Genomic DNA, 25,447 nt, shown 5'->3' with positions numbered 1-25,447 from the left:
AGGGAAAAAGGTGGCAATCAGACCAACAACTCCTGAGACTGTCATTAGACATTAGTATGTCTAAGACAGACTCAAGGACCTCACGCAACTGTTTTCACTGTGTATCTGGTCACCTAGACTTGCATGTGACTTTGTTCTCCACTAGGATTCTGTAACTCCCTCTTATCTCTCTAGTACTCACCTTTATTTCTCTCCCACTCTTTCCTTTGATTTAAAAAGCCATCTCACCTAAAAAATGATGTATAATCTCCTTCTTGTAAATAAAGGACCTCCTTTGTGACTATGATAAATATCTTTTGTGAATTCTTCTCATTGCAAACTGCTCTCCCATCCCCTGTTACCTGGGTACATCATGTACCTGATACTTCTGCACAACTACAGTACTGACTTGTTTGTTTCTTTAAAAGAAAAGCTTTCCTCAGAACTAACAACATTGTTTTAAGTCTAGCTACTGAACATTTTTGAACATGGTTTCTATTTAATAAAAGTGTACCAAATCTGATTTCTCCTTTTGAAAATTCTGGTTTGTTAAATCATTTAAAAGTTACATCGTTAATAACAAATATCTTTAGAATTTCTGCCTTTTGTAATCAATTTTTTTCCCTAGAAAATGGACTTTTTATAAAGGCATCATGGAGAAATGAAAAACATATTCTTCAATATTCCCATTTAGAAAATTTCTAAAGTTTTTCTTTTCAGGTCTAATTTTTCTAAGTTTCAGCTAATTTTTTTCTTTTTTTGTTTATCTTGCTGTTAGATTTATACAGTTTTAAGAAAGTTACATTAAAATCTTTCATAATTACAGTTCCATAATTTTATCTTTTTGTAATTCAGAACCCTTATGAATTTGTTTATGAATTATGTTATTTGATGTAGATATATTTTCATACATTTAATAATGGTATTTCCATTGTCCCTGGATGTCCCTGGACTATTGTTTATCTTATAAAATATAAACTTTTTTTTTAGCTATATAACCCCACATAATAACTTGGCTCCAACCTATCGTTGTAGGCAATCTGTAATTCTCTATTAGCTCTTTGTCTCACCCTATTTATTCTTGTATTGTACCTTCTATAAATGATATTGATTCACTTTTAAAGGATCGCAGAATTTAGTTCATGAAGCACACATGCAGCTCTTTCTCCATTTCATCTCCTAATTCCTTGTTTTTATTAAATCTTTAGTTACTTAGGTTCCTTTAGCTCCTTAAAGACATCTTCATCCTTTTATCTCTATTAGATTTCCTTTTTCCCCTCCAAAAATAATGTTTTATCAATATGAAAGAAATGATTTAAATTACTTAGTTTTGAGAGTTGTGGTCATTTAGCCTTCCTTTTCCTAATATTGGGATGTTTGCAAATGAAAAAACTATCTTTACCTGTAAAAATTATTTTTAAGATAGAAATGTTTCAAATTCCTCTCTTCTATTAAATTTCCATCTTTCCCCACTGAAATCTAGGTTCAGGTTTAAAGGATATGTTATTTTGGGTTGTAGTTTGTGCTCCCCTGAATTTGGGGACACATTATTTCATTCTTTTATTTCTTATAATGACTGAAGAATCCTGTATATATGAATTGGTATTCCTTTATATTTGAAGGTCTTTCTGTGGATGTTTGCAAAATTTGTTATTGAAATTGTGAAAAATAATCATATACACCTTGAAAATTCAAATATGGAATTTATTACTATTACTGATCTGTAAATTCAGTTGATCAATGCTTTGCTATATGCATTTAAACATTCTGGGGAGTTATCTTGTAATATCTCCTCTAGTATGGTATTTGAGTTTTTATTTTATTTTATTTTTTAATATTTCAATTTGTCCTGTTTTTCTGGTAGATATAGAATCCTCAGGTTATGTTTATGTACTCAAGTCAGTTATTTTGGTTTCAATAGAATTGATGTAGTCTTTAAAAAATGTTACTTCTTTTCTGTCAGATTTTTTCCTCAGGAATTTTGTTGTTCTATATCTATCATTTTACATCTCAGAATCCCTACTTCTGTGAAGAAATTATCCATCTCTTTATTATGTTCTGAATCTTGAAGTTTGTTTTCTTCATGTACTTTGCTCTGAATTCTATCCTATTTTCATCTCTACTTTCTTCTTTTTTTTTAAGTTTTATTTTTATTTTGAACCATCCTATAATTTCTTGCTAATAATGGTCCTTGATCTTTTGTAGAATTTAAAATTTTATTTTCTAAAGCCAGAGTTTATTTTACTTCAAAACATAATACCTGTTCATAGTGTCCTGACTTGAAGATTTTATTTATTGTTCCATAGAAGCAGAACTTCTATGGATGTATCCGTTTCAGAACTAACTTTTTACACAGACTTTCTTCCTTAGAGTTTTGGACTCTTAGACTTTCTCTTATATTCACAGTCACTTACTTTTTGCATTTTGTTCCTTACTTTCTTTAATTCCTTTTCCAGCAGCATCAAATCCTTTTATCCTCTTTTAGTGTTCTCCCTTCCCCAAGATAGAGGTTCCTTAACTTCATATTTTAGACATTTGAGGGCCCAGCCCAACTCCCTATCCTATATGTCGTTAGCTTTGTTTTTAAAGCCTTTCACAAGAAAGGTAATTCCAGACTACCTTTTTGAACTAATTTCATATTACTCCTCATATCTCTTATTTCATAGCCTTATATCTATGTTACAATGAAATTTTCTGGCTTTATTTGTTGAAGGGCAATGGATTGAATTTTAACAAATTTAAAGTAGTGGTAGCACATACAGGTAGAGGTACCTAATATGCATTTGGCAATTAAAGATATGTCAAAGAGAGAGAATGTAATGATCACGAGCAAATTGATTGAAATTAATTTTTTAAAATTATTTTCAAAATTTGTCAAGCTCTATCTATAACGTAAGTATAACAAATATGAGGAAGTTAACATTTTAACAAAATTAAAAATAATAGAGAAAAGATCAGAGTGAAAAAATTAAATTGAGATTCAAAACATCCATTTTAAATTAAAATAATGTCTTCATAAATTAATATTAATCCTTTAACAGTAACTTTCAAAGGTTTACATTCTATGATGTTGGCTTTAAATAATTATGCTATGTGCTACTTTCCTTAAATTTATAAAAGACACTGAATTGTTCATTACAGTCTTTAGATGACTCCTAGTCAGAAAAATTCAATCTTATTTCTTCAGCTACTATTTTATGGTTGGAGTCCAAGAATCTCATATTCGTTATGGTGATACTGATTTCACAAAGACTTAAAAAAAAAAAAAAGGCTACCTATACTGTTATAATGTTTTAGTATGTCTATACTACTTCATTATATATTTAAATATATAATTTAAAACATAATTATTTAAAGAAATATTTGAATTTCTGAAATATACATAGCCATGCTTAAGTACTGAATTATTGAAATACTACTTATTCCGAGTAATATTTTATCCTAATATTCTGACTCTGATTAGAGAATTGTGTGTTTCTTTTAACATGAAGTTCTTGAAGTAACCAACAATTCAATTCAACAGGATTTATTAAGAGCCTATATTACATTCCAACATTGAACTAATTTTGTGGATACAAAAATGAAACCTGTCTATAATTTAGGAGATTACAATATATCACAGGAAATTAACATGTAAATAAATGCAAAGTATATACAAGTTAGAGTGGGGAAACTCAAGAATTTGGCACATTAATACAATAGGCACAAATAATGTAATCACCAAAGGCCAGAAATCTAAACCTGATCAATCAATAGATTCTAAGTGTGAGTAATTCCTTAATAAATAAGAAAGGATCACAGGGGCTTGCAGTCACCCCAAGAAAGAAAATGACACAGGAAATATTTTATGGTTGGATGATAGAATCAAAGGCAATTCCCCCTCACCCTTGCAGGTCAGTCAAATAGGAGTTAAAACTAATAATGAAGTTAAGAGGGAATTACCCTCTCACTTTATTTACTAGGGAAAGATCATTTAGAGAATCACTTAATAGGTGCCATTGAACTCAATTTGAATCTGAATAGGAATAGGCCATCTGTGTACAGAAAGGTTCCATTCAAATCAACAAGAACTGATTAAACAACTAAGCTAAGCAAGCCAGTATCCTAGGTCCTGGGAATATTCCTGCCTTATACCAACCCTCCTTCTCCCGACAAAAAAAAATTTAATCTATTAAAATCTAATTTAATCTATTTATAATCTTGTGTTTTGCACTTCTTTACGGACAAACCCCTGGTCAGATGGAGGTTGTCCTTTCTAGAGAGATCATAATAAGCCCCTTTTTGCTTTTCTTATTTTGAGAGTCTAATTGTTTTTGTGGTCCCTACTGTTCCACATACAATATTTTGGAGAAAATATTTATACATGATCTTAAACTACTTAGAAATATGGAGAATGTTATCTTAAGGATTTGTGATTTTACTGGCATATTTCTTCTAGTAATAGACTCTTTAGTATGGATGAATCAATGACATAGCAATTAAACTCTTAATTTTTACTAATAATTGTGTTCAGAATAGGGCTATACATAAGAAAGCAAAAGTATCTTCTATCCACAAGGAACTTCCATTTTAATAGGGGAATATAAGTCACAGAGGGAGAAGTTGATCAGGGTGAAATATCATAACTTGAAATGTTGCAGAGATAGTGAGGGAGCCATTGAGAATTGGATTGGCATGGATTGATATGCCATTTCATAATGGTAAATATTAATTTGATTATGTTTGCCAAAATGAAAATAAAGCAAGGGGAAGAGCAACAGAGGATATTCATGAGGTGGCAAGGCAACTGTTTATGAAAAAAAATACCATAAAACAGACTCAATGATGGCACAACAGGGGCCAAAGGTGGAAGGTCTGGAGATGAAAAATTAAGTTCTTTACAGCTAAGTTTCTGAGTCTAAGTGGCAATGAGATGATCAAGGAGTAGTGTTAGATGGTTTAGGTTTTGCTAAGTGTTGCCAAGGAATTAAGTGGTGCACTAGCTAGGGATTTTGGGCCCAGCTTCAGGAAGATCTGAGTTCAAATATGGCCTCAGATTCTTTCTAGTTGAATGACCCTTGAAAAGTAAATTAATCCCTCTTTATCTTGATTTCCTCAACTGTAAAATGGGGATAATAATAGCACTTTTCTCTCAGGACTGGTAGGAGGATTAAATGAAATAATATCTGTAAAGTACTTAACACAGTGCCTAGAATTTGGTAGATGCTATATAAATGCTTATTCCCTTCTTTCCTAAGGAAAAAAAAGATCTTTTTATGAACTTCTCTAAACCTAGTTATGCTGGATCTTGGATCACATACATATATTACATTGCTGATTTTATATTTAAAAGCCTTGTCAGATTGGTAAAACTACCACTTGGAGCTTAACTCTGTTGGAATATTCTTTGAGAACTCAGGGTCACAAAAAAAACCACACCACAATAAAACTTTGGATTCAGACTTACAGAAAATGAAGTACCTAGTGATATTCAAACCACACTAGCATTTATATAGTACTTTAAATTTGCAAAATTGAATTACATGCATTATCTCATTTGTTCCTCATTATAGCTCCTTGAGGCATGTGCTATAATCACCCTCATTTTACAGATGAGGAAGCTGAGACAAATTAGAGAATGATTTATCTTGGGTCACAGGCATAAGAACTGCCTGGGTCAATATTTGAATTTAGGTCTTCCTGACTCCAAGGCTAATATTGAGCCACTTGGACAGACATTTATATTTTAATATGAGTTTTCCTTATTTTATTCCTTTTTTTTTTTTTTTTTTCAGAAAACTTGAATTTATCTCCTCAGATTTTTTTTTCTTTCACTCATGTGTCAGGGGCTGGATATTGTGCTTTATTCATCTTTTCATTTCTCTCTGTACCTAGGACAGTGACTTGACTAAATGAAATTCTCAATTAATGATTACTGATCAAATCACTGAATGAATGAATTGGCTTCCCATCTTTGAACATCAGTTTCTTCATTCTGAAATTCTCAATAAATGATTACTGATCAAATCACTGAATGAATGAATTGGCTTCCCATCTCTGAACATCAGTTTCATCATTTGAAAAACTGAATGACTTCTAAGATTCCTTGCATTTCTGGATACTATAATAATTATTTAATGGCAATGCTTTTCCTCAAATCTATTAAATCCTGAAGCTTCATTTATCTGGCATAAGGAAGGGAAATTCTATAACATCAACTTTGCCGATAATTAAGGCATTAAAACATTGGAGATTTTACTTATTATGGAATTTAAAAAATTTAATGTGTATTTGTTGCCGTTGTTCAGTCATTTTCAGTCACATCTGACTCTTCATGACCATATTGAGGTTTTCTCTGCAAAAGTACTGGAGTGGTTTGTCATTTTCTTCTTCAGCTCATTTTATAGATGAGGAAATTGAGACAAACAGGATTAAAAAACTTTCTGGATCACACAATTATTAAGGATCAGAGGTCATATTTAAATTCAGAAAGACTTCCTGACTTCAGGTCCAGTATTCTACTACATCATCTAATTGCTATACATTTTATTATATAGAATATTAAAGTAGAAGAATGATCATTAAACATTTAAGAAAGCCCCTATTAAGCAGAATGTTCCAAACACAACAAAACCTTTTGTATTAGAGGATCATTATGATAGATATCAATTATCTTTCAATGTGATAAAAGAATGAAGTCTTTAGAGGTTAACTGAATATTTAATATTGCTTGCCTCTATATAGATTAGTCTCAGCATGGTGGGCGTTTAATTTCTATGAATACTTTTATGGTTTTTCAATTTTCTTCCTCTTTATATGAGTATAGGCTGTTACTTCTTATGACTCTTACCTTAGCTAATATGCTACTTTCACTCTGTATTTAAAAACCAAAAAACTTGTCATAACCAAGCTTTAATTGGTGATAAAAATAAGTCAGATTCAAAATAACAGGGACATGGAGACCAGTTATATCTAAGATTGGCAAGAGGAAATACTGCTAGAAGCAGCATCACAAGGAAGTCCAGGAATACAGTTAATTAACATAAAGAGGGTTTAGAAGTGGTAAAATGTAAAAATCATGGAAGGCAGGTGGAATATAGCATTAGTTGGGTTACCCACAAAAAATAAAGAGAACAAGCATGGTGAATAGTTGGCATAATTGAGTTCAAAAAATAACCAGTGAGGTTCTAACACAAGAAACTTGACACTGAATGCTGTTATAGTAGTAGTAGTAGTAGTAATAACAACAACAACAACAATAATGATAATTAATAATAATCAAACACCTTTTAAAAAGAAGGGAGAAAATATACTTCCCTCCCTTCATACTAGAGATAGAAGACTTCTAGGGCAGAACAATACATATTTTTGTCAGATTTGGATGATGTTGAGTTAGTTTTGCTAAATTTTTTTAAAAATTCTTTGTTAACAATGATTGCTTTAGGGAATAAAAAAGGGAATGATATATTTGGAAATAAACATAATGTAAAAAAAAATCAAAATTAAAAAGGTTAAAAAGTCCTCTTGATTCAGGGTGAAAGTGGTTTGAGTCAGAGAAGAATTAACTTAAAAAGAGCATTTTAAAGGATCCTAGCTACTAGTAATAAGAGAATCAAAAGAATCAGTAAGAGATAAGACAGAGTAAATAGTTATGGCGCAGAGGATTTTTTAACAAATATATTTTAGTTATATTCACTCATATAACTACACCAGTTTATTTCCACGTTTATATTTATGATCCAGAAGGTTAAGATACATAGAAAATGAATTTGGAAAAGTGGTTTTTACAGAATAGTGGCCAAGTGGTAGGTTGTATCCATTTATTCTGGAAGCTAAATGATGACAATTGCTTCTAACTATGATGATAGAGATGAATGTGGTCTCTGAGTTCAGATCACTTATGTTGATATTTGTGCTCTGGCACCTTGAAAATGGGCAAATGTAATTAGAAGCTTCTAGTTGGTAGAAGGTTCCTATTTAAGGGGGGGTAGGGAATTGTGTTCAAGTGATTTGTAATTGAGATAGGAGCTGCCACCCAATCAGCAGATTTAAAAAGAAAAACAACTTCTGCTTTCTTTCATTTTCTTAATTCAAAATGTATCAGACTGGGCTATCTCTTTCTTAAACTTTGAATAAAATGGGAAGGTATCCTTTTTTTCCTGCCCCTTCCACAGAAGCAACAATTTATAGTAGTACAGATCTTATAAGGGGTGTGTGTGTGTGTGTGTGTGTGTGTGTGTGTGTATGTACGTATGTATGTCCTAGTAAGCTTAAGACTGGATCTCAAGTTTCTAGCTTCTTTTTCTGCTTTGTTTTTTTTTTTTTTTAAATTTGAGAAAAGGTAATTGAATAGCCCTCCTGAGATGAATGTTTCCAGACTTAGTTACATCTTATGAACTGGAAAGTTCCACAGCCACTGGGAGCTCTAAGTGTTGGTAGCAAGAGCTATTTCCTGTAGCTATATTCTTTTCAAAGAAGATGTTCAATGAAACCAGGATGAGCTGTACATGTTTGGCAGAAGATATTGATCTTAGTGAGTTGTGTGAACAATACAGATCTAAAGTGAAAGTGAAATAACTGTGGTCCTGTAAAATGATTCATGTTTTATTTATTAACCAAGCACAAGAACATAACAGGAGTGATGGGTTCCTGGTTCACAGTTTAAGTATTCATCAATAAACATTTATGAGCATTTTTTTTTTTTTGGTGGTAGAGAAAATACATATCTATTCTATATTTTTTATCTACTATTTTGAACGTTAAGTAAGATTTCTAGACTTTTCTAGATGAGACCTTTAATCTCTTTGGAGAAAACCTGAGACATGAGCCAAACCTGAACTTTGTTTTAGGAGGTTTTCTTGGAATAACTAAGAGGGACATAAGGCATGTACTAGCAAATATAAAAAATCTTGCTCTCATTTGCTTAAGCAAAAGACTCTTCTGGGCAACTATGTAGTACAGTGGATAGAATTCTAAACTTGAGAGTTCAGGAAGGCCTAAATTTCATTCTGGCCTCAGGCACTCAGCTGAATGATTCTAGACTAGTCACTTAAACTCTATTTGCTTTCATTTTCTCATGGGCAAAAATAAGGCATGTATAGGATTGTTGTGTAGACAAAAGGAGATAATGTTTACAAAATGCTTTGCAAACCATATAAAAGCTAGTAATCATTATTATTATTACTTTTATAGAACTTAAAAATATAGCAAAGTACTCAATTTGCTCAATATGAAAATATATTACAGTAAAAAATTAATTCTCATTCTTAATTACTCCATAAATCACAAATCAAGAATCTCCTCAGAGAGAAGTCTAATAATTTAAATAGATATTGCTGAAGTTTAGAATTATGACTTTTTGTACAAAAATTCTATAGAATGAATTTACCATAGCTTACCTTTTCCAGTGTTAACTCTGTTTCAGCTGCATGTGTCATTTTCAATTCTAACTTCATTTTTTCTGAGTCAGCTTTCAATTTGTTCACAATGGTCTCATGGTCTCTAGCAGTTCGTTGTTTTTCTTCTTCCCGAAGAAGTCCAAGCTCTACAAGCTGCTGTTTCCTTTGAGAGTTTACTTGAATCAACTCTTCTCTCAATTTGTGAACTTGAGCCTCCATATCAGAAATAACCTATTTTTTTAAAAGGGAGGGACTCTTATTAGAAATTGCATTCCTGATAAAAGACTTTCATAAATATTAAGAATATAAGTGGAAATGCTATCTCTGTCTCCTTTTCTTTTTTTCCATCTACACCTTTTAACAATATTTACTAAGTCTTAAGGAAATTTCCCAATTATTCATATAAAAGCCTGCATTTATTTCTTCCATTTCAGATGGCAACACCCTGCCAAAACTTCCTGAAGGAATTAACAGAGTGATCATGAGATTAGGCAATATGTTCTTTCAACACACATTGAATAAATTAAAATTTTTCCACACAGGAATAAGGACAAGATAGTAGATAGCAATAATAAAAATCTGAAACATCAAGATTAGGGACACCTAGGTGGTGCAGTGGATAGAACACCAGCCCTGAAATCAGGAGGACTTGAGTTCAAATCTGGTCTCATACACTTAATACTTCCTAGCTGTGTGACCCAGGCAAGTCACCTAACCCCAACTGCCTCAGCAAAAAAAAAATAAATAAATAAATAAAAATAAAAAAAAAAATCAAGATTAGAACTAATTTATGGGATTGGGAGCCATAGAATAAAATCATAAATAGTCCTTATTTTTATCATCATAACTATAACAAAGAAAAAATGATTTCAATTAGAATTAAAATTGTGGACTTTATTATTATTTTATATTATTATATAATATTATTATTATTAATACAAAATAATATTCAATTCAATTGAAGAATTCAATTACTTCAACATTAAATTTCTGAACAATAGACCTGAATCTACTAGATTAGAATTGACAAGCACTATATGACATCTTGTCTCAGTCAAACAAGAGAGATCTACTGATGTGCTGAACAATGATAGTGGAATAATCCATTTCATGCCTGCCTCTGCAGAGAATGTAGCCTTGCAATTGCTTCTACCGTTCTGTTAAAATGGTTTGAAATTGATGGCTCTCATTTCATTTTCTAGAGGAGATGGTCTCACAATTGTGCCTAATATTATTTCAATCCATTTGTTTCTCTTTTCTAGACTTATAGGGATGATCATTAACATTAAAATAAAGTTCTAGCAAAGTAGTTTCTTTTATTGCTCTTGTTTTAACATCATGATTTTTCTGATTCTTTTTTTTTTAATAGCCTTTTATTTAGGTATATGTTTAGGTATATTTAGGTATTATAAAGGTTATATGTATGGGTAACTTTACAGCATTAACAATTGCCAAACCTCTTGTTCCAATTTTTCACCTTTTACCCCCTCCCCCCTCCCCCATATGGCAGGATGACCAGTAGATGTTAAATATATTAAAATATAAATTAGATACAGAATAAGTATACATGACCAAACTGTTATTTTGCTGTACGTAAAGAATCAGACTCTGAAATATTGTACAATTAGCTTGTGAAGGAAATCAAAAATGCAGGTGGGCATAAATATAGGGACTGGGAATTCAATGTAATGGTTTTTAGTCATCTCCCAGAGTTCTTTCTCTGGGTATAGCTGGTTCAGTTCATTACTGCTCCATTGGAAATGATTTGGTTGATCTCATTGCTGAGGATGGCCTGGTCCATCAGAACTGGTCATCATATAGTATTGTTGTTGAAGTATATAATGATCTCCTGGTCCTGCTCATTTCACTCAGCATCAGTTCATGTAAGTCTCTCCAGGCCTTTCTGAAATTATCCTGTTGGTCATTTCTTACAGAACAATAATATTCCATAATATTCATATACCACAATTTATTCAGCCATTCTCCAACTGATGGGCATCTACTCAGTTTCCCGTTTCTAGCTACTACAAAGAGGGCTACCACAAACATTCTTGCACATACAGGTCCCTTTCCCTTCTTTATAATCTCTTTGGGATATAATCCCAGTAGTAACATTGGTGGATCAAAGGGTATGCAAGTTTGATAACTTTTTGAACATAGTTCCAAACTACTCTCCAGAATGGTTGGATTTGTTCACAACTCCACCAACAATGTATCAATGTCCCAGTTTTCCTGCATCCCTTCCAACAATCATCATTATTTTTTCCTGTCATCTTAGTCAATCTGATAGGTGTGTAGTGGTATCTTAGAGTTGTCTTAATTTGCATTTCTCTGATTAATAATGACTTGGAGCATCTTTTCATATGACTAGAAATAGTTTCAATTTCTTCATCTGAGAATTGTCTGTTCATATCCTTTGACCATTTTTCAATTGGAGAATGGCTTGATTTTTTATAAATTAGAGTTAATTCTCTATATATTTTGGAAATGAGGCCTTTATCAGAACCTTTGACAGTAAAAATATTTTCCCAGTTTATTGCTTCCCTTCTAATCTTGTCTGCATTAGTTTTGTTTGTACAAAAACTTTTCAGTTTCGTATAATCGAAATTTTCTATTTTGTGATCAGTAATGATCTCTAGTTCTTCTTTGGTCATAAATTCCTTCCCCTTCCACAGGTCTGAGAGGTAAACTATCCTGTGTTCCTCTAATTTATTAATAATTTCATTCTTTATGCCTAGGTCATGAACCCATTTTGACCTTATCTTGGTGTACAGTGTTAAGTGTGGATCAATGCCTAGTTTCTGCCATATTAGTTTCCAATTTGCCAGCAATTTTTGTCAAACAGTAAGTTCTTATCCCAAAAGCTGGGGTCTTTGGGTTTGTCAAAGACTAGGTTGCTATAGTTGTTGACTGTTTTGTCCCTTGAACCTAACCTATTCCACTAATCAACTAATCTATTCCTTAGCCAATACCAAATGGTTTTGGTAACTGCTGCTCTATAATATAACTTTAGATCTGGTACAGCTAAGTCTTTTGTTTTTCCATATGAATTTTGTTGTTATTTTTTCTAGGTCATTAAAATAGTTTTTTGGGAGTCTGATTGGTATAGCACTAAATAAATAGATTAGTTTACGTAATATTGTCATCTTTATTATATTTGCTCACCCTATCCAAGAGCATTTAATATTTTTCCAATTGGTTAGATCAGACTTAATTTGTGTGAAAAGTGGTCTGTAATTTTGCTCATAAAGTTTCTGATTTTCCCTTGGCAGATAGATTCCTAAATATTTTATATTATCAGTAGTTACTTTAAATGGAATTTCTCTTTGTAATTCTGATTTTGTTAGTGATATATAAGAATGCTGATGACTTATGTGGGTTTATTTTATAACCAGCAACTTTGCTAAAGTTGTGGATTATTTCTAATAACTTTTTAGTATAATCTCTGGGGTTCTCTAAGTTTACCATCATATCATTGGCAAAGAGTGATAATTTGGTTTCCTCTTTGCCTATTCTTATTCCTTTAATCTCTTTCTAAGCTCTTATTGCCAAAGCTAGCATTTCTAATACAATATTAAATAGTAACGGTGATAGTGGGTAGCCTTGTTTCACTCCAGATCTTATTGGGAATGGTTGCAGTTTGTCTCCATTACATATGATGCTTACTGATGGTTTTAAATAGATGCTGCTGATTATTTTAAGGAAAAGTCCATTTATTCCTATACTCTCAAGTGTTTTTAACAGGAATGAATGTTGGATTTTGTCAAATGCTTTTTCTGCATCTATTGAGATGATCATATGGTTTTTATTAATTTGGTTATTAATATGGCCAATTATATTGATAATTTTCCTAATATTGAACCAGCCCTGCATTCCTGGTATAAATCCTACTTGATCATAGTGTATTATCCTGGGGATGATTTTCATGAGTCTTTTGCTAATATCTTATTTAAGATTTTAGCATCAATATTCATTAGGGAGATTGGTCTATAATTTTCTTTCTCTGTTTTCAACCTACCTGATTTAGGTATCAGTACCATGTCTGTGTCATAGAAGGAATTTGGTAGGACTCCTTCATTCCCTATTTTATCAAATAATTTATATAGCACTGGGGCCAATTGTTCTTTAAATGTTTGGTAGAATTCACATGTAAATCCATCTGGTTCTGGGGATTTTTTCTTAGGGAGTTGTTTAATTGCCTGTTCTATTTCTTTTTCTGAAATGGGACTATTCAAGCAATTTACTTCCTCCTCTGTTAGTCTGGGAAGTCTATATTTTTGGAGGTAGTCATCCATTTCACTTAGGTTATCAAATTTATTAGCATAAAGTTGAGCAAAATAACTCTTTATTATTTCTCTAATTTCCTCTTCATTGGTGGAAGATTTTTCTGATTCTAAACTCAAGTATAAAGTATATCAATACTGCATGGCAAATGGAAAGAAAAGATTAGTCAATTTCAAACAAAAATCTACTGTTAAATCAGCAGATATGTGACAGTACAAATCTGATGAATTATTAAGATGATGTTGACTATGGCTAATTAAATTGTGAAACACATAATGTAGAGGTTCAAATTTTACAATGAAGAAAAGATATTGCTTTATTTATGAAGTGTCTCAAAACTAATGTGTTGGTTTTTCATATATTATATATATATTATATGTTTATATATATATATATATATATATATATATATATAACACAACATTTATGGTGCTGTTCAAGGCTTTTTAAACAATTGCAGTTTCAATCATGGCATAATGAGCTTTTTCAAATAGAAAGTGAAATAAAACGGGGGAAAATAAGATAGTAGGAAACAAAGAGTTAGTTATTTTAACTGTGAATGTGAAAAGAATGAACTCTCGCATAAAAAAAGCAGATAGCATACTGGATTAAAAGCTAGAATCCTGCAATATGTTGTTTATGAGAAATACATTTAAAGCATAGTGATATGTAGGCGTAAAGGTAAAAGGCTGGAGCAGAATCTATTATTCTTTAACTGAAGCAAAAAAAAAAAAAATCAGGGATAGTGATCCTGATTCTCAGATAAAGCAAAGCAAAAATAGATATAATTAAAAGAGATAAGGAAGAAAAGTTGGAAAAGGAACAAATTAAAAATCCTCTATTGATACCAAATTCAAAATTCTGAAAATCAGAGGAGAAATTAATAAAATGCAAAGTAATAAAACTCTTATATTAATAAACAAAATTAAAAATTGGTTTTAGGAAAAAAAAAACCAACAGAATTGATAAACTTTGGGTTAATTTGATTAGTAAAGGAAACCAGAAAACAAAATTATCAGTATCAAAAATTGGAAAGGGTGAATTTACCACCAATGAAGAAAGAGATAATTACAGCAATAATCAGTAACTATTGTGCCTAATTGCACACCAATAAATCTGATAATCTAAGTGAAATGGATGAAGACTTACAAAAATTGAGATTACTGAGAATAACAGATGAAAAAATAAAATATTTAAATAGTGCCATTTTACAAAAAAGAAATGAACAAACCATAATGAACTCCCAAAGGAAAAAAATCTCCAGGGTCAGACACATTTACAAGGGAATTCAACCAAACATTAATTCTAATACTATACATAAACTATGTGGAAAAAATAGGGGAAGATGTCCTTTTATGACAAGGATATGGTGATGATATCTAAATCAAAAAGGGCCAAAACAGAACAAGAAAATTATAGACTAATTTCTCTAATGAATATAAATGCAAAACTCTTAAATAAAATATTAAGAAATAGATTACGGCAATTTATCACCAGGATATCCCACTATGATCAAGTGGGATATATACCAGGGATGAAGAGTTGATTCAATAGCAGGAAAACTATTAGTATAATTGACCACATCAATAACCAAACTACAGAAATTATATAATTATCTCAGTAAGTACGGAAAAAGCATTAGCCAAAATACAACACCCATTTGTATTAAACAAAACAAAACAAACAAACAACCTAAAGAGCATAGGAATAAATGGAATTTTTCTTAAAGTAATAAGAATCATCTATCTAAAATCATTAGCAAGTATTATTTGTAATGCAGATAAGCTAGAAGCATTCCCAATCAGATCAGGTATAAAAATAGTTTGCTCAGTATCACCACTATTATTCAATATTGTACTAGAATTGTTAGCTTTAATAATGAGAAGAAAAATTGAAGGAATTAGAGTAAGTAATGAGGAAACAAAACTCATTCTTTGCAGATGATATAATAATATGGTTAGAGAATCCTAGAGAATCAACTATAAAACTACTATAAACAATTAACAACTTTAACAAATTTGCAGGATATAAAATAAACCCATATAAATCATCAGCATTTCTATATGTTATCAACAAAGCCCAGCAGCAAGAGACAGAAAGAGGAATTCCATTTAAAATAAATGTAGACAACATAAAATATTTGGGAGTCTACTTGGCATTACAAAGCCAAGAACTATATGAACACATTTACAAAATACTACTCACACAAATAAAGTTAGATCTGAATAATTGAAAGAATATCAAATGTTCAGGGGTAGTCCGAGTTAATATAATAAAAATGACAATTCAATCTAAATTTATCTACGTATTCAGTACTATAGCAATCACACTGCCAATACAAAATTCATCTGGAAAAAACAAAAGGTCAAGAATTTCAAGGGAATTGATTTAAAAAAAAAATTTTTCAAAGGAAGATAACCTAGCTATGCCTGGCTTAAAACTATATCATAAAGTGGGAGTTATTAATACCATTTGGCACTGGCTAAGAAATAGAGTAGTGGATGAGTGGAAGGGGTTAAACTCACAAGACACAATGACTATATAATCTAGTGTTTGATAAACCCAAAGACTCCAGCTTCTGGGATAAGAACACACTAATTAACAAAAGTTGCTGGGAAAACAAAAACAGTATGGCAGAAACTAGGCATTGACCAACATCTTGCATTCCAAGATACCATACCAAAATAAAGCCAAAATGAGTTCATGATTTAGATTCTTTTTGTCAAAATAATGTCTAAGTAAGCAAATTAGGATAACAAGATCTTTGGAGACGGGAAGGATTTATGGCCAAAGAAGACCTAAAGAACATTATGAAATGCAAAATGGATAATTTGATTATATTAAATTAAAAAGGTTTTGCACAAAGAAAACCAATGCAGCCAAGATTAGAAGGGAAGCAGAAAACTGGGGGTAAATTTTCTGATAATGGTCTCACTTCTAAAATATATAGAGAACTGACTTAAATTTAAAAGAATTCAAGGCATTCCCCAATTGATAAATAGCCAAAAGATATGAGCAATTTTTAGATGAATAAATTAAATCCATATTAAAAAATACTCTAATCATTATTGATTAGAGAAATGCAAATTAAGATAAATATGAGGTACCACTTCACACCTCTCAGATCGGCTAAAATAACAGGAAAAGATAATGATAAATGTTGGAAGACATGGGAAAACTGGGACATTAATACAATATTGATGGAATTATGAAATGATCCAACCATTCTGGAGAGCAATTTGGAACTACGCCTAAAGGCTTATAAAACTGCATACCCTTTGATTCATCAATGTCTCTGATTGGTTCATATCTCAAAGAAATCATAAAAATGGAAAAGGATCCATATGTATAAAAAATCTTTGTAGCAGCCCTTTTTGTACTGGCAAGGAACTGGAAACTGAGAAGATGCCCACCAATTGGGGAATGGTTGAATAAGTTATGGGATATGAAAGTAATGGAATGTTATTGTTCTATAAGAAATGATCAGTAGGATGATTTCAGAAAGGCCTGAAGAGACTGATGAATTGATGCCAAGTGAAGCAAGTAGAACCAAGAGAACGTTGTACACAGCAACAACAAGATTATATAAAGATCAAATGTGATGGACTTGCCTCTTTTCAACCATGAGGTGATTCAGGCCAATTCCCATAGACTTATGATAGAGCCATTTACATTTAGAGAGGACTATGGGGACTGAACACAGTATTTTCACCTTGGTTATTGTTACTGTTTGTTAACCTGCTTGTTTTTTTTTTCTTTCTCATGTTTTTCTTTTCACTTTTGATGTGATTTTTCTTGAACATCATGCCAAATATGGAAATATATTTGGGAAAATTGCATATATTTGACCTATATTGGATTGCTTGCTGTCTTAGGGAGTGTGGCAGGAGGAGGAAGAGAGAAAAATTTGGAACACAAGGTTTTGCAAAGGTGAATGTTGGAAACTATCTTTGTATATATCTGGAATAATAAAAAACTATTTTTTAAAAAAGAAAAGGTCATTGGAAAATGAAGTAAAACTGGTGGAAGACTAAATAATTAAATCCTAATTCTTAAGTCAAAGAATACATTATAGATACAACTGAAGTTTTCGTCAATGAAAATTATTACAACGTAACATTTTAAAACTAATGGGATATTTAAAGTAAACCTCAGTAGAAAATTTTTGACTCTAAACACTTACATCCATCAAACTAAGAAAGAACAGATTATATAAAGGGTGTAATTAACATTAACAAGTTAAGAAACTAAAAATTTCTAAAAAGTAAAGCAGAAATTTTAAAAATTAAAGAAATGATTACTACAATTGAAAGCAAAAGATAAAATCCATTGAGTTAAGATTTAATCCAGTAATTGTTTAAAAAAAAAAAAAAACAACTAACACATAAGCAAACTAGGAGAGCATAGAATAATTTACCTGTCAAATCTATGGATAAAGGAAGAATTTAAGACAAAATAAGATAGAGAGAGCACTGCAAAATATAAAATGGATTATTTTGATTCTATAAAATTAAAAAAGTTTTATTGAATAAACAAAACAAAACAGTGCAACCTAAATTAGAAAAAAAAAAAAGCAGAAAACTAGGGGAAAATGATTACATCAAATATCTATGACAAAGTGCTAATTTTTTGAATAGAAAGACATGTCAAATTTTTAAGAATAGAAGTACCCAAATGATAACTGATCAAAGGATATAAATAAGAAGTTTTTAGACACACATACACAAAGAAACCCAAAGGTATCTATAGGCATATGAAAAACTGTTAAAAGCAAAATGACAAATGTTGAAGTGGATGTGGGAAAAATTAGAATGTCAATGTACTGCTCAGAGTAGTAAACGGATCCACCAATTCTGGAAAGCAATTTGGAACTATGCACAAAGGACTATAATACTGTACATCCTTTGATCTAGCAATACCACTACTATATCTATGTCCCAAAGAGATTTAAAAAAAAAAAAAAAGGGAGGGTTTATTTGTACAAAAATACTTAAAGCAGCTCTCTTTGTGAAAACTGAGAAATGAAATTGAGAGGATGTCCATCAATTGGGAAATATTTGAATAAATTGTGGTATATAATTGTAAATGGAATATTATTGTGCCATAAAGAAATGACAAGCTGAATGATTTCAGGAAAACCTGAAAAGACATAAACTGATACTAAGAAAAGTGAGCAGAACCAGGAATCACTACACAGTGAGAGGAAGGAAAGGAAGAAAGGATAAAGTCTGGAACTCAAAATTTAAAAAGTGTTAAAAATTGCTTTTAGATGTAATTGGGGGGAAACAAAATATATTAAAAAGGAAACTAACAAAACAAATAGCTTATTTTAAAAAGTTTGGTGGGGGGAAGATGAAAGTTGTGAGGCAATTGGGGTTAAGTGACTTGCCCAGGATCACAGCGCTAATGTGTGTTAAATGTTTGAGGCTGGATTTGAATTCAGGTCCTCCTGACTTCAGAACCAGTTCTCTATCCATTGCACTATATAGACATCCCAGAAGGAAGAGAATTTGCAAATAAACACACACACACACACACACACAGATAATTTAGATGAAATGGATGAATATATTTTTTAAAAGACACAGGGAAGTACATTATATATATGTATATATATATATATGTGTGTGTGTGTGTGTGTGTGTGTGTATTAGATATATAAATAACACACATTAGAATAAAGACAATGAATAAATCATGAATGAACTCTCAAAGAAAAAGAAAAGATAAATGATTTACAAGTGAATTCTATCAAACAGTCAAATAAAAAATAATTATAATTTTATATAAACTGCTGTTAAAAGTAGAAACCATTCAAACTTTTTTTTTTCTGATATAAAGATAGTCTTAATACCTAGCCAGGTAGAGACAATATAAAAAAAGAAAATCATAGGCAAATTTGCCTTATGATCACTGATTCAAAAAATTAAGCCAAATATTAGCACAGAGGCTACAACAACATATTAAAAGAATTATTCAAAATTAGATTTATACTAGTAATATAGGATTGGTTCATTACAAGGAAAACTATAATCATAATGTATCACATTAATTAAATAATAAAAAACCACTACTATATACCTGAAAAAAAGTTTTGACAAAACTGTTTTTTCCCCAAAAGCAAATAAAGCATAGGAATAAATGCACTTTTTCTAAAGGATACTAGGAGGCCATATGCCCCCTTAGGTTGGGGAATAACAGGACAACTGAACCCTCTATTCAGAATAGTCATTCTATCTTCTCTGGCCCCAAGCCATTAAAAAACAGTAGATACTGATTCAATGCAGCCAGAGAATTTTTTTTTTTTTAAAGATGCAGATTACACCATACTACAAATAAATTAAAGGGCCTGAACCATATTCTGGACTAGTTCTGTCTCTTCAGAAATCATTTGGGACAGTTAAAAGTAACTTGAGGCTGAGGCAGCTAGGTGGCGCAATAGATAGAGCATCAGCCCTGAAGTCAGGAGAACCTGAATTCAAATCCAATTTCAGGCACTTAATACTTCCTAGCTGTGTGACCCTGGGCAAGTCCCTTAACCCCAAGTGCCTCAGCAAAATAATAATAATAATAATAAATAACTGAAGTCAGTTAAAAGTAATTTCTTTAACAAGAGAAAAGACTGAAGAAACTGTCAGGTTCAGCTTTGGACATAAATTCAACATCAAATAAGGAAGATTCAGAAAGTGAGTGAGAGATGAATATAATGGGAAAAGACAATTAAAAAGGAGAAAGAAAATTCATCTCTAATCCTAGATCACAAACAGTTAAATCACCTGGAGAGATAACAAAATTACAAGATGAATAAAATGACATCCAAAACACTGCTAGTGTTTGCTTCTAAATAAACCTTGTAAGGCAAGGGTAAAACCTTGTTGAAGTTGAATCAACACCTGATAAAATATGCATTCCTAAAAGAGCTTGGAACTGAATAGGATGTTTGTGTGTATACAGATATACTCAAATACACAATTTTTTAAAACAACAGGAATGAAGGAAAATGAGGAATAGTATTTTTCCAAATAAATTTTTTTTAATTTTATTATATTGTGTTTTGAGATGGGATATCCTCTTACCCAGGTTAGAAGTGTAGTGGCCACTTATGGGACAGATTTCAATACTAACCAACAAAAAAGCTTTTGTATCTCACAAGGCAGGTTGGTGATCTACTCCTGGGAATTCATCATATTGGTGCCAGATAGTGTAGTGTATGTGTGTGTGTGTGTGTGTGTGTGTGTGTGTGTGTGCCTGCGTGTGAGATTTACTTTAACCATATCACACATCCGAACTTCTAAGTTTAACTGATACATTAACAAGAGCTTCTCCAACTGCAGGGACTACAGGGATGTGTTATAATGCCAAAAGCCTCAACACTATATTATAAATTATCAATTATCAAAGCATTTATTATTTGTTAAAAATAGAATAGTTTAACAGAATAGAATATAAAAGAGAGAATCAGAAATAGTGAAACTCAGTAACCCAATGTTCAATAAACCTTAAAATATAAATTACTTAAGAAAGATTCTCTATTTGATAAAAACTACTGGGAAAACTAGAAAGCAGTCTGGCAGGATTTAGGTTTAGACCAACATCTTAAATCACATTTTGCAATAAGTACAAAAATACTTACATGAACTGAATCCAAAAAAAAAAAAACATAGAAGAGAAACATTCTTAGTCTTTTACAGCTATGAGTAGAGGATGAATTCTTAATCAAAATATAGGGACAATTACAAAAGAAAAATGGCTAATTTTGATTTTGTAAATCTGAAAACCTTTTGGATAAAAAAAATAATAAATAAAAAATAAATAAATAAGAAAATAAATAAAAAAGAATAAATAAATATAAATAAATAAATAAAATAAGAAAAGAAAAAAGAAAAGAAATAAAAATTAATGCATCTAAGATAAGAAGAAATGAAGTTGAGAAGGGGAAAAATCTTTGCATCAAATATATCTTATAAGTGTTTGGAAACAGATATAAAAACAACTAACAAAATATATATATATGAGATAGTCATTCCCCAAGAGGAAAATGGTCAAAGGATATGGACAGTTCTTAAATAAATATTATTTTATATTATTCTTAAATAAATAATTACAAATAGTTACCAATATGAAAGAATGCTCCAAATCATTATTATAAGAAATGCAAATCAAAACAATTATGAGGTTTCACTCAGAAACTTGACAAAAATGACAAAATATTGGAATAGTCACTGTTATAGTGGTTGTGGAAACACAGGTAGATTAATATACTCTTGGTAGAAGTATGAATTAGTACAACCATTCTGGAAAGCACTTTGGAATTATATAAATAAAGTGGCTCAAAGACTTATACACTTACCTGGAGATTGTCCTAGAATGCATATATTTCCAGAAGGTCATTGATAAAAAGAAAGAATTCTTATATGCCAAATCAAGTCATCAAGCACTTATTAATTACTTACTATATGCCAGGTATTGTACTAAATCCAGGGGATACAAAGAAAGACAACAAACAGTCCCTTTTCTCAAGAAGCTCAGCCTAATGAGGGTGATAATATGTAAACAGCTATACATAAACAAGATAAATAGAGGAAACTGGAGATGATCATTTGAGGAAAGGTACAAGCATTAAGGGGGATTGGGAAATAAGTTTGTAAAAAGTGGTACTTTAGTTGAGCTTCAAATGAATTCAAGAAAACTAGAAAGCAGAGATGTGGGGGTAGGGAGGTGGAGATAATTGCAAGGGTAGGAGACACTGAGGGAAAATGTCAGAAGTTGGAATATCATATACAAATAACAACAAAGAGATCAATGTTATTGAATCACAAAGTACATGGGGTGAAATAAGTAAGGTCTAAGAAGAGTGGAGAGATAGGAAAGGGCTAAGTTATGAAAGGCTTAGAAGCCAAATAGGATTTAATATTTGATACTTAGAGGTAACAGGAACCACTAACTCCTTGAATAAAGGGTGATATGATTAGATGTGCTTTAGGAACACAATCTGACAAATGAATGGAGTATAGACTGGAGCAGGGAGGATTTGTAGCAGAGAAACCAACCACAAGGCTACTGTAATAGTCCAGAAATGAGAGATGAAGGCTTATACTAAAGGTAATGATAGTGTGAAGTGGAGAAAGAGAGGCATATACAGAGGATATTACAAAGGGAGAAACAACAGAATTTGAAATATATTGGATAAGAGAAATGACAACTAGATTTTGAGCCTGGGAAATTGAGGAGGAAATGATATTTTCAATAGTAAGAGAAAATATAAAGAGTGGAGTTGGAGAGAATGATAGTTTAATTTTGGACATGTTGAGTTTCAGACATCTATAATACATCCAGTTAGAAATAGGTAATTGGAGATGTAATGTCAGTGACAATCGGTGATGAAAGACTGGAGATCAGAAGATATATCAGTTTAGGAGGAGTAGATCTGAAAATTATCAGCACGGAGAGAATAATTATATCCACAGGAAATGATGAGATTACCTGGTAAAGTAGTATAGAAGTAGAAGAGGGCCCAGGATAGAACTCTGGGTATCAACAAAGAAAATATTTCTAACAGTACTTTTTCTGGTAGCAAAGAATTGTAAACAAGATATATGCTTATCAACTGAGGAATAAATAGTTTTTAAAAGTTGTGGTACATGAATATAATGGAATATTATTGTGCACTAAGGAATGACAAATATAATGAATACAAAAAACATGGAAAAACATAGATAATCAGATACAAAAATAATAAGCAAATGTTGGAAAATTATTAACAATGACCACTATTTTCCAATGTAAATGGAAATAACATTTTAAACTGAAATATTACAAAATTATTAAGAACAAATTTGAAAGCAAAGATATGAGAAGACACATCTTTGCACTAGATGTGGAGTGTATGGGTGTGGAACACTGCATATATTATTAGATTTTTTTTTTGGATGTATTGATTGGTTTTTACAAATGTTTTCTTTTTTTCTCCTTTAAAGAAAATCTTTTGTTATAAGGAATAAGTTTCTGGGAGGTGGGAGGAGAGATGTATGGGGAAATTGTTGACAACATAAAACCAAGAGCTAAAAATTATTTTTTAAAGAGGTTACCTATAAAGCAAGGATGTCCATTATGATCCCTATTACTTAACATAGTGGTAGAAATCCCAGTTTGTTACATTCAAATAGATACTTTTTTAATAGACAAAGGACACTGAAAATTGTAATCTATTGGCTTTTCACCTCCTCTCTACATTTATTCTTCCCCTACACCATAATCTCTAGTTCTTCCCTTCCTTTTCTCTATCAGATTACCAGCTCTAGCTACTCCTCTTCTCCCAATCTTGACTCCATAGTGAACCAATTTAATTCTATGTTGTCCTCATCTCTTGAATCCCTAGTTCCCTAATTCACCAATTATATACAACCAAGCCTCAGCCTTGCATCACTCTCTTCAATTACATGGGTAAATTTCTTCATTTCTGTACATGTGCTGCTGACTGAAAATGAAGAAATAACAAACACTCTTTTGACTGGATCCACTACAAATTTATGTTTCATTATATCAAAAGGCCCCCAACTGTTGCAGGCAATCCTAATTTACCTCCCTTATTAATTCACTCTCCCATTAGCCACAGTAGTCCTTCCAGATTTTTTTAATAACTCCTCAAAATGCCCACTCTCTCCAACTCACTCAGTTGAGAACCTTGCCCCATGTTTTAAAGAAAAAAAATGATGTCATTTGTTGTGAACTCCTTCTTCTCCCCTCTCCCTCATCTCCTATCATTCAGGTGCCTTCTCTTTCACTCCTGTCTTATATGATAAAATTGACTTTACACCTTGGTTAATCCCTCTACTTGCTGAAGCAATCTCATTCCACTTCATTTTCAACTAATTGTCTCCTCTGTCATCTCCATCTTTCCTTTCTTTCTCTCTCTCTCTTTCTTGTTTCCTACTGCATAAAACATGCTTATGACTCTCCTATCCTGAAAAAAAAAACAACCAAAAAACAACAACCCTCATTTAATCTCCCCACCCCCATTGTAATTGGTCCTACATTTCTTTTGTCCTTTGGAGCTAAACTACTTAAATAGGTTGCCTCCACTTTCTCCTTTCACTTTCTTATTAACTCTTTATAATCTGGCTTCTGAATTTATCATTCCAGTGAAATGATTCTCTCCAAATCACTAATGATCTCATAATTGCCAAATCAAAGGGTCTTTTCTCAATCCTTATTCTCCTTGATCTCTCTATAGCCTTTGATATTGTTATCTTCTCTCCCTTTATATTCTTTTTCTCTCTAGGTTTTTGGGACACCACTCTCTTCTAGTTCTCCAGCTACTTATCTAATTGCTTCTTTGCTGGATTCTCTTCCTAATTGTGCACTTGAACCATAGGTGTTTTTTTCTTCTCCCTCTCTACTAACTACTTGGTGATGTCATCAACTCCTTCGGATTGACCCAATCTCTCTGTTGACCTCCAATCTTACAATTCCACTCATGACTATATACTTTTAAATACCTGTCCTGCTCCCTTAAATTCTTAGTATACCTACCTTTCCAAGGTTTGGTAACTCCAAGTCCTATGTAAGTGACTAGCTGCCCTGGTTCTGCTCTTCCCTAGCAATCCCTACTCTGCTGTTGCCCACAGCTACTTAAGTTTATACTCAAAATATGTGCTGAACAATTTAGGGAGCAGCAATAGTAGTAATCCAGTAGCTACTCTATTTTGAATTCCTAAAAGGTGTTAGCAATAAAAAAAATGTGTTGGCAACTTAGAAACAGAAAAAAAAAATGTTGCCATGGTTATGGAATCATAACTCCACAACCT

General features: G+C 31.7%; 1 protein-coding gene across 13 annotated transcripts in view; it reads right to left on the bottom strand.

Annotated features, from left to right (window-relative positions):
- The window catches only part of CEP112 (centrosomal protein 112), a 605,978-nt gene that overhangs the window by 236,024 nt on the left and 344,507 nt on the right, over window positions 1-25,447 (bottom strand). For all 13 annotated transcript variants that reach the window (XR_004233797.1, XM_031965673.1, XM_031965672.1 and 10 more), the window contains one exon: window positions 9,357-9,587. Coding sequence is in view for 12 of the 13 variants with exons in the window: in XM_031965673.1 (XP_031821533.1) it covers window positions 9,357-9,587 (231 nt within the window). In the remaining variant the exon portion in view is untranslated. The remainder of the gene's footprint in view (window positions 1-9,356; window positions 9,588-25,447) is intronic.

Source organism: Sarcophilus harrisii, chromosome 4 (genome assembly GCF_902635505.1).
Source record: "Sarcophilus harrisii chromosome 4, mSarHar1.11, whole genome shotgun sequence".
NCBI lineage: Eukaryota > Metazoa > Chordata > Mammalia > Dasyuromorphia > Dasyuridae > Sarcophilus > Sarcophilus harrisii.
This window is presented reverse-complemented; position numbering and strand designations above follow the sequence as displayed.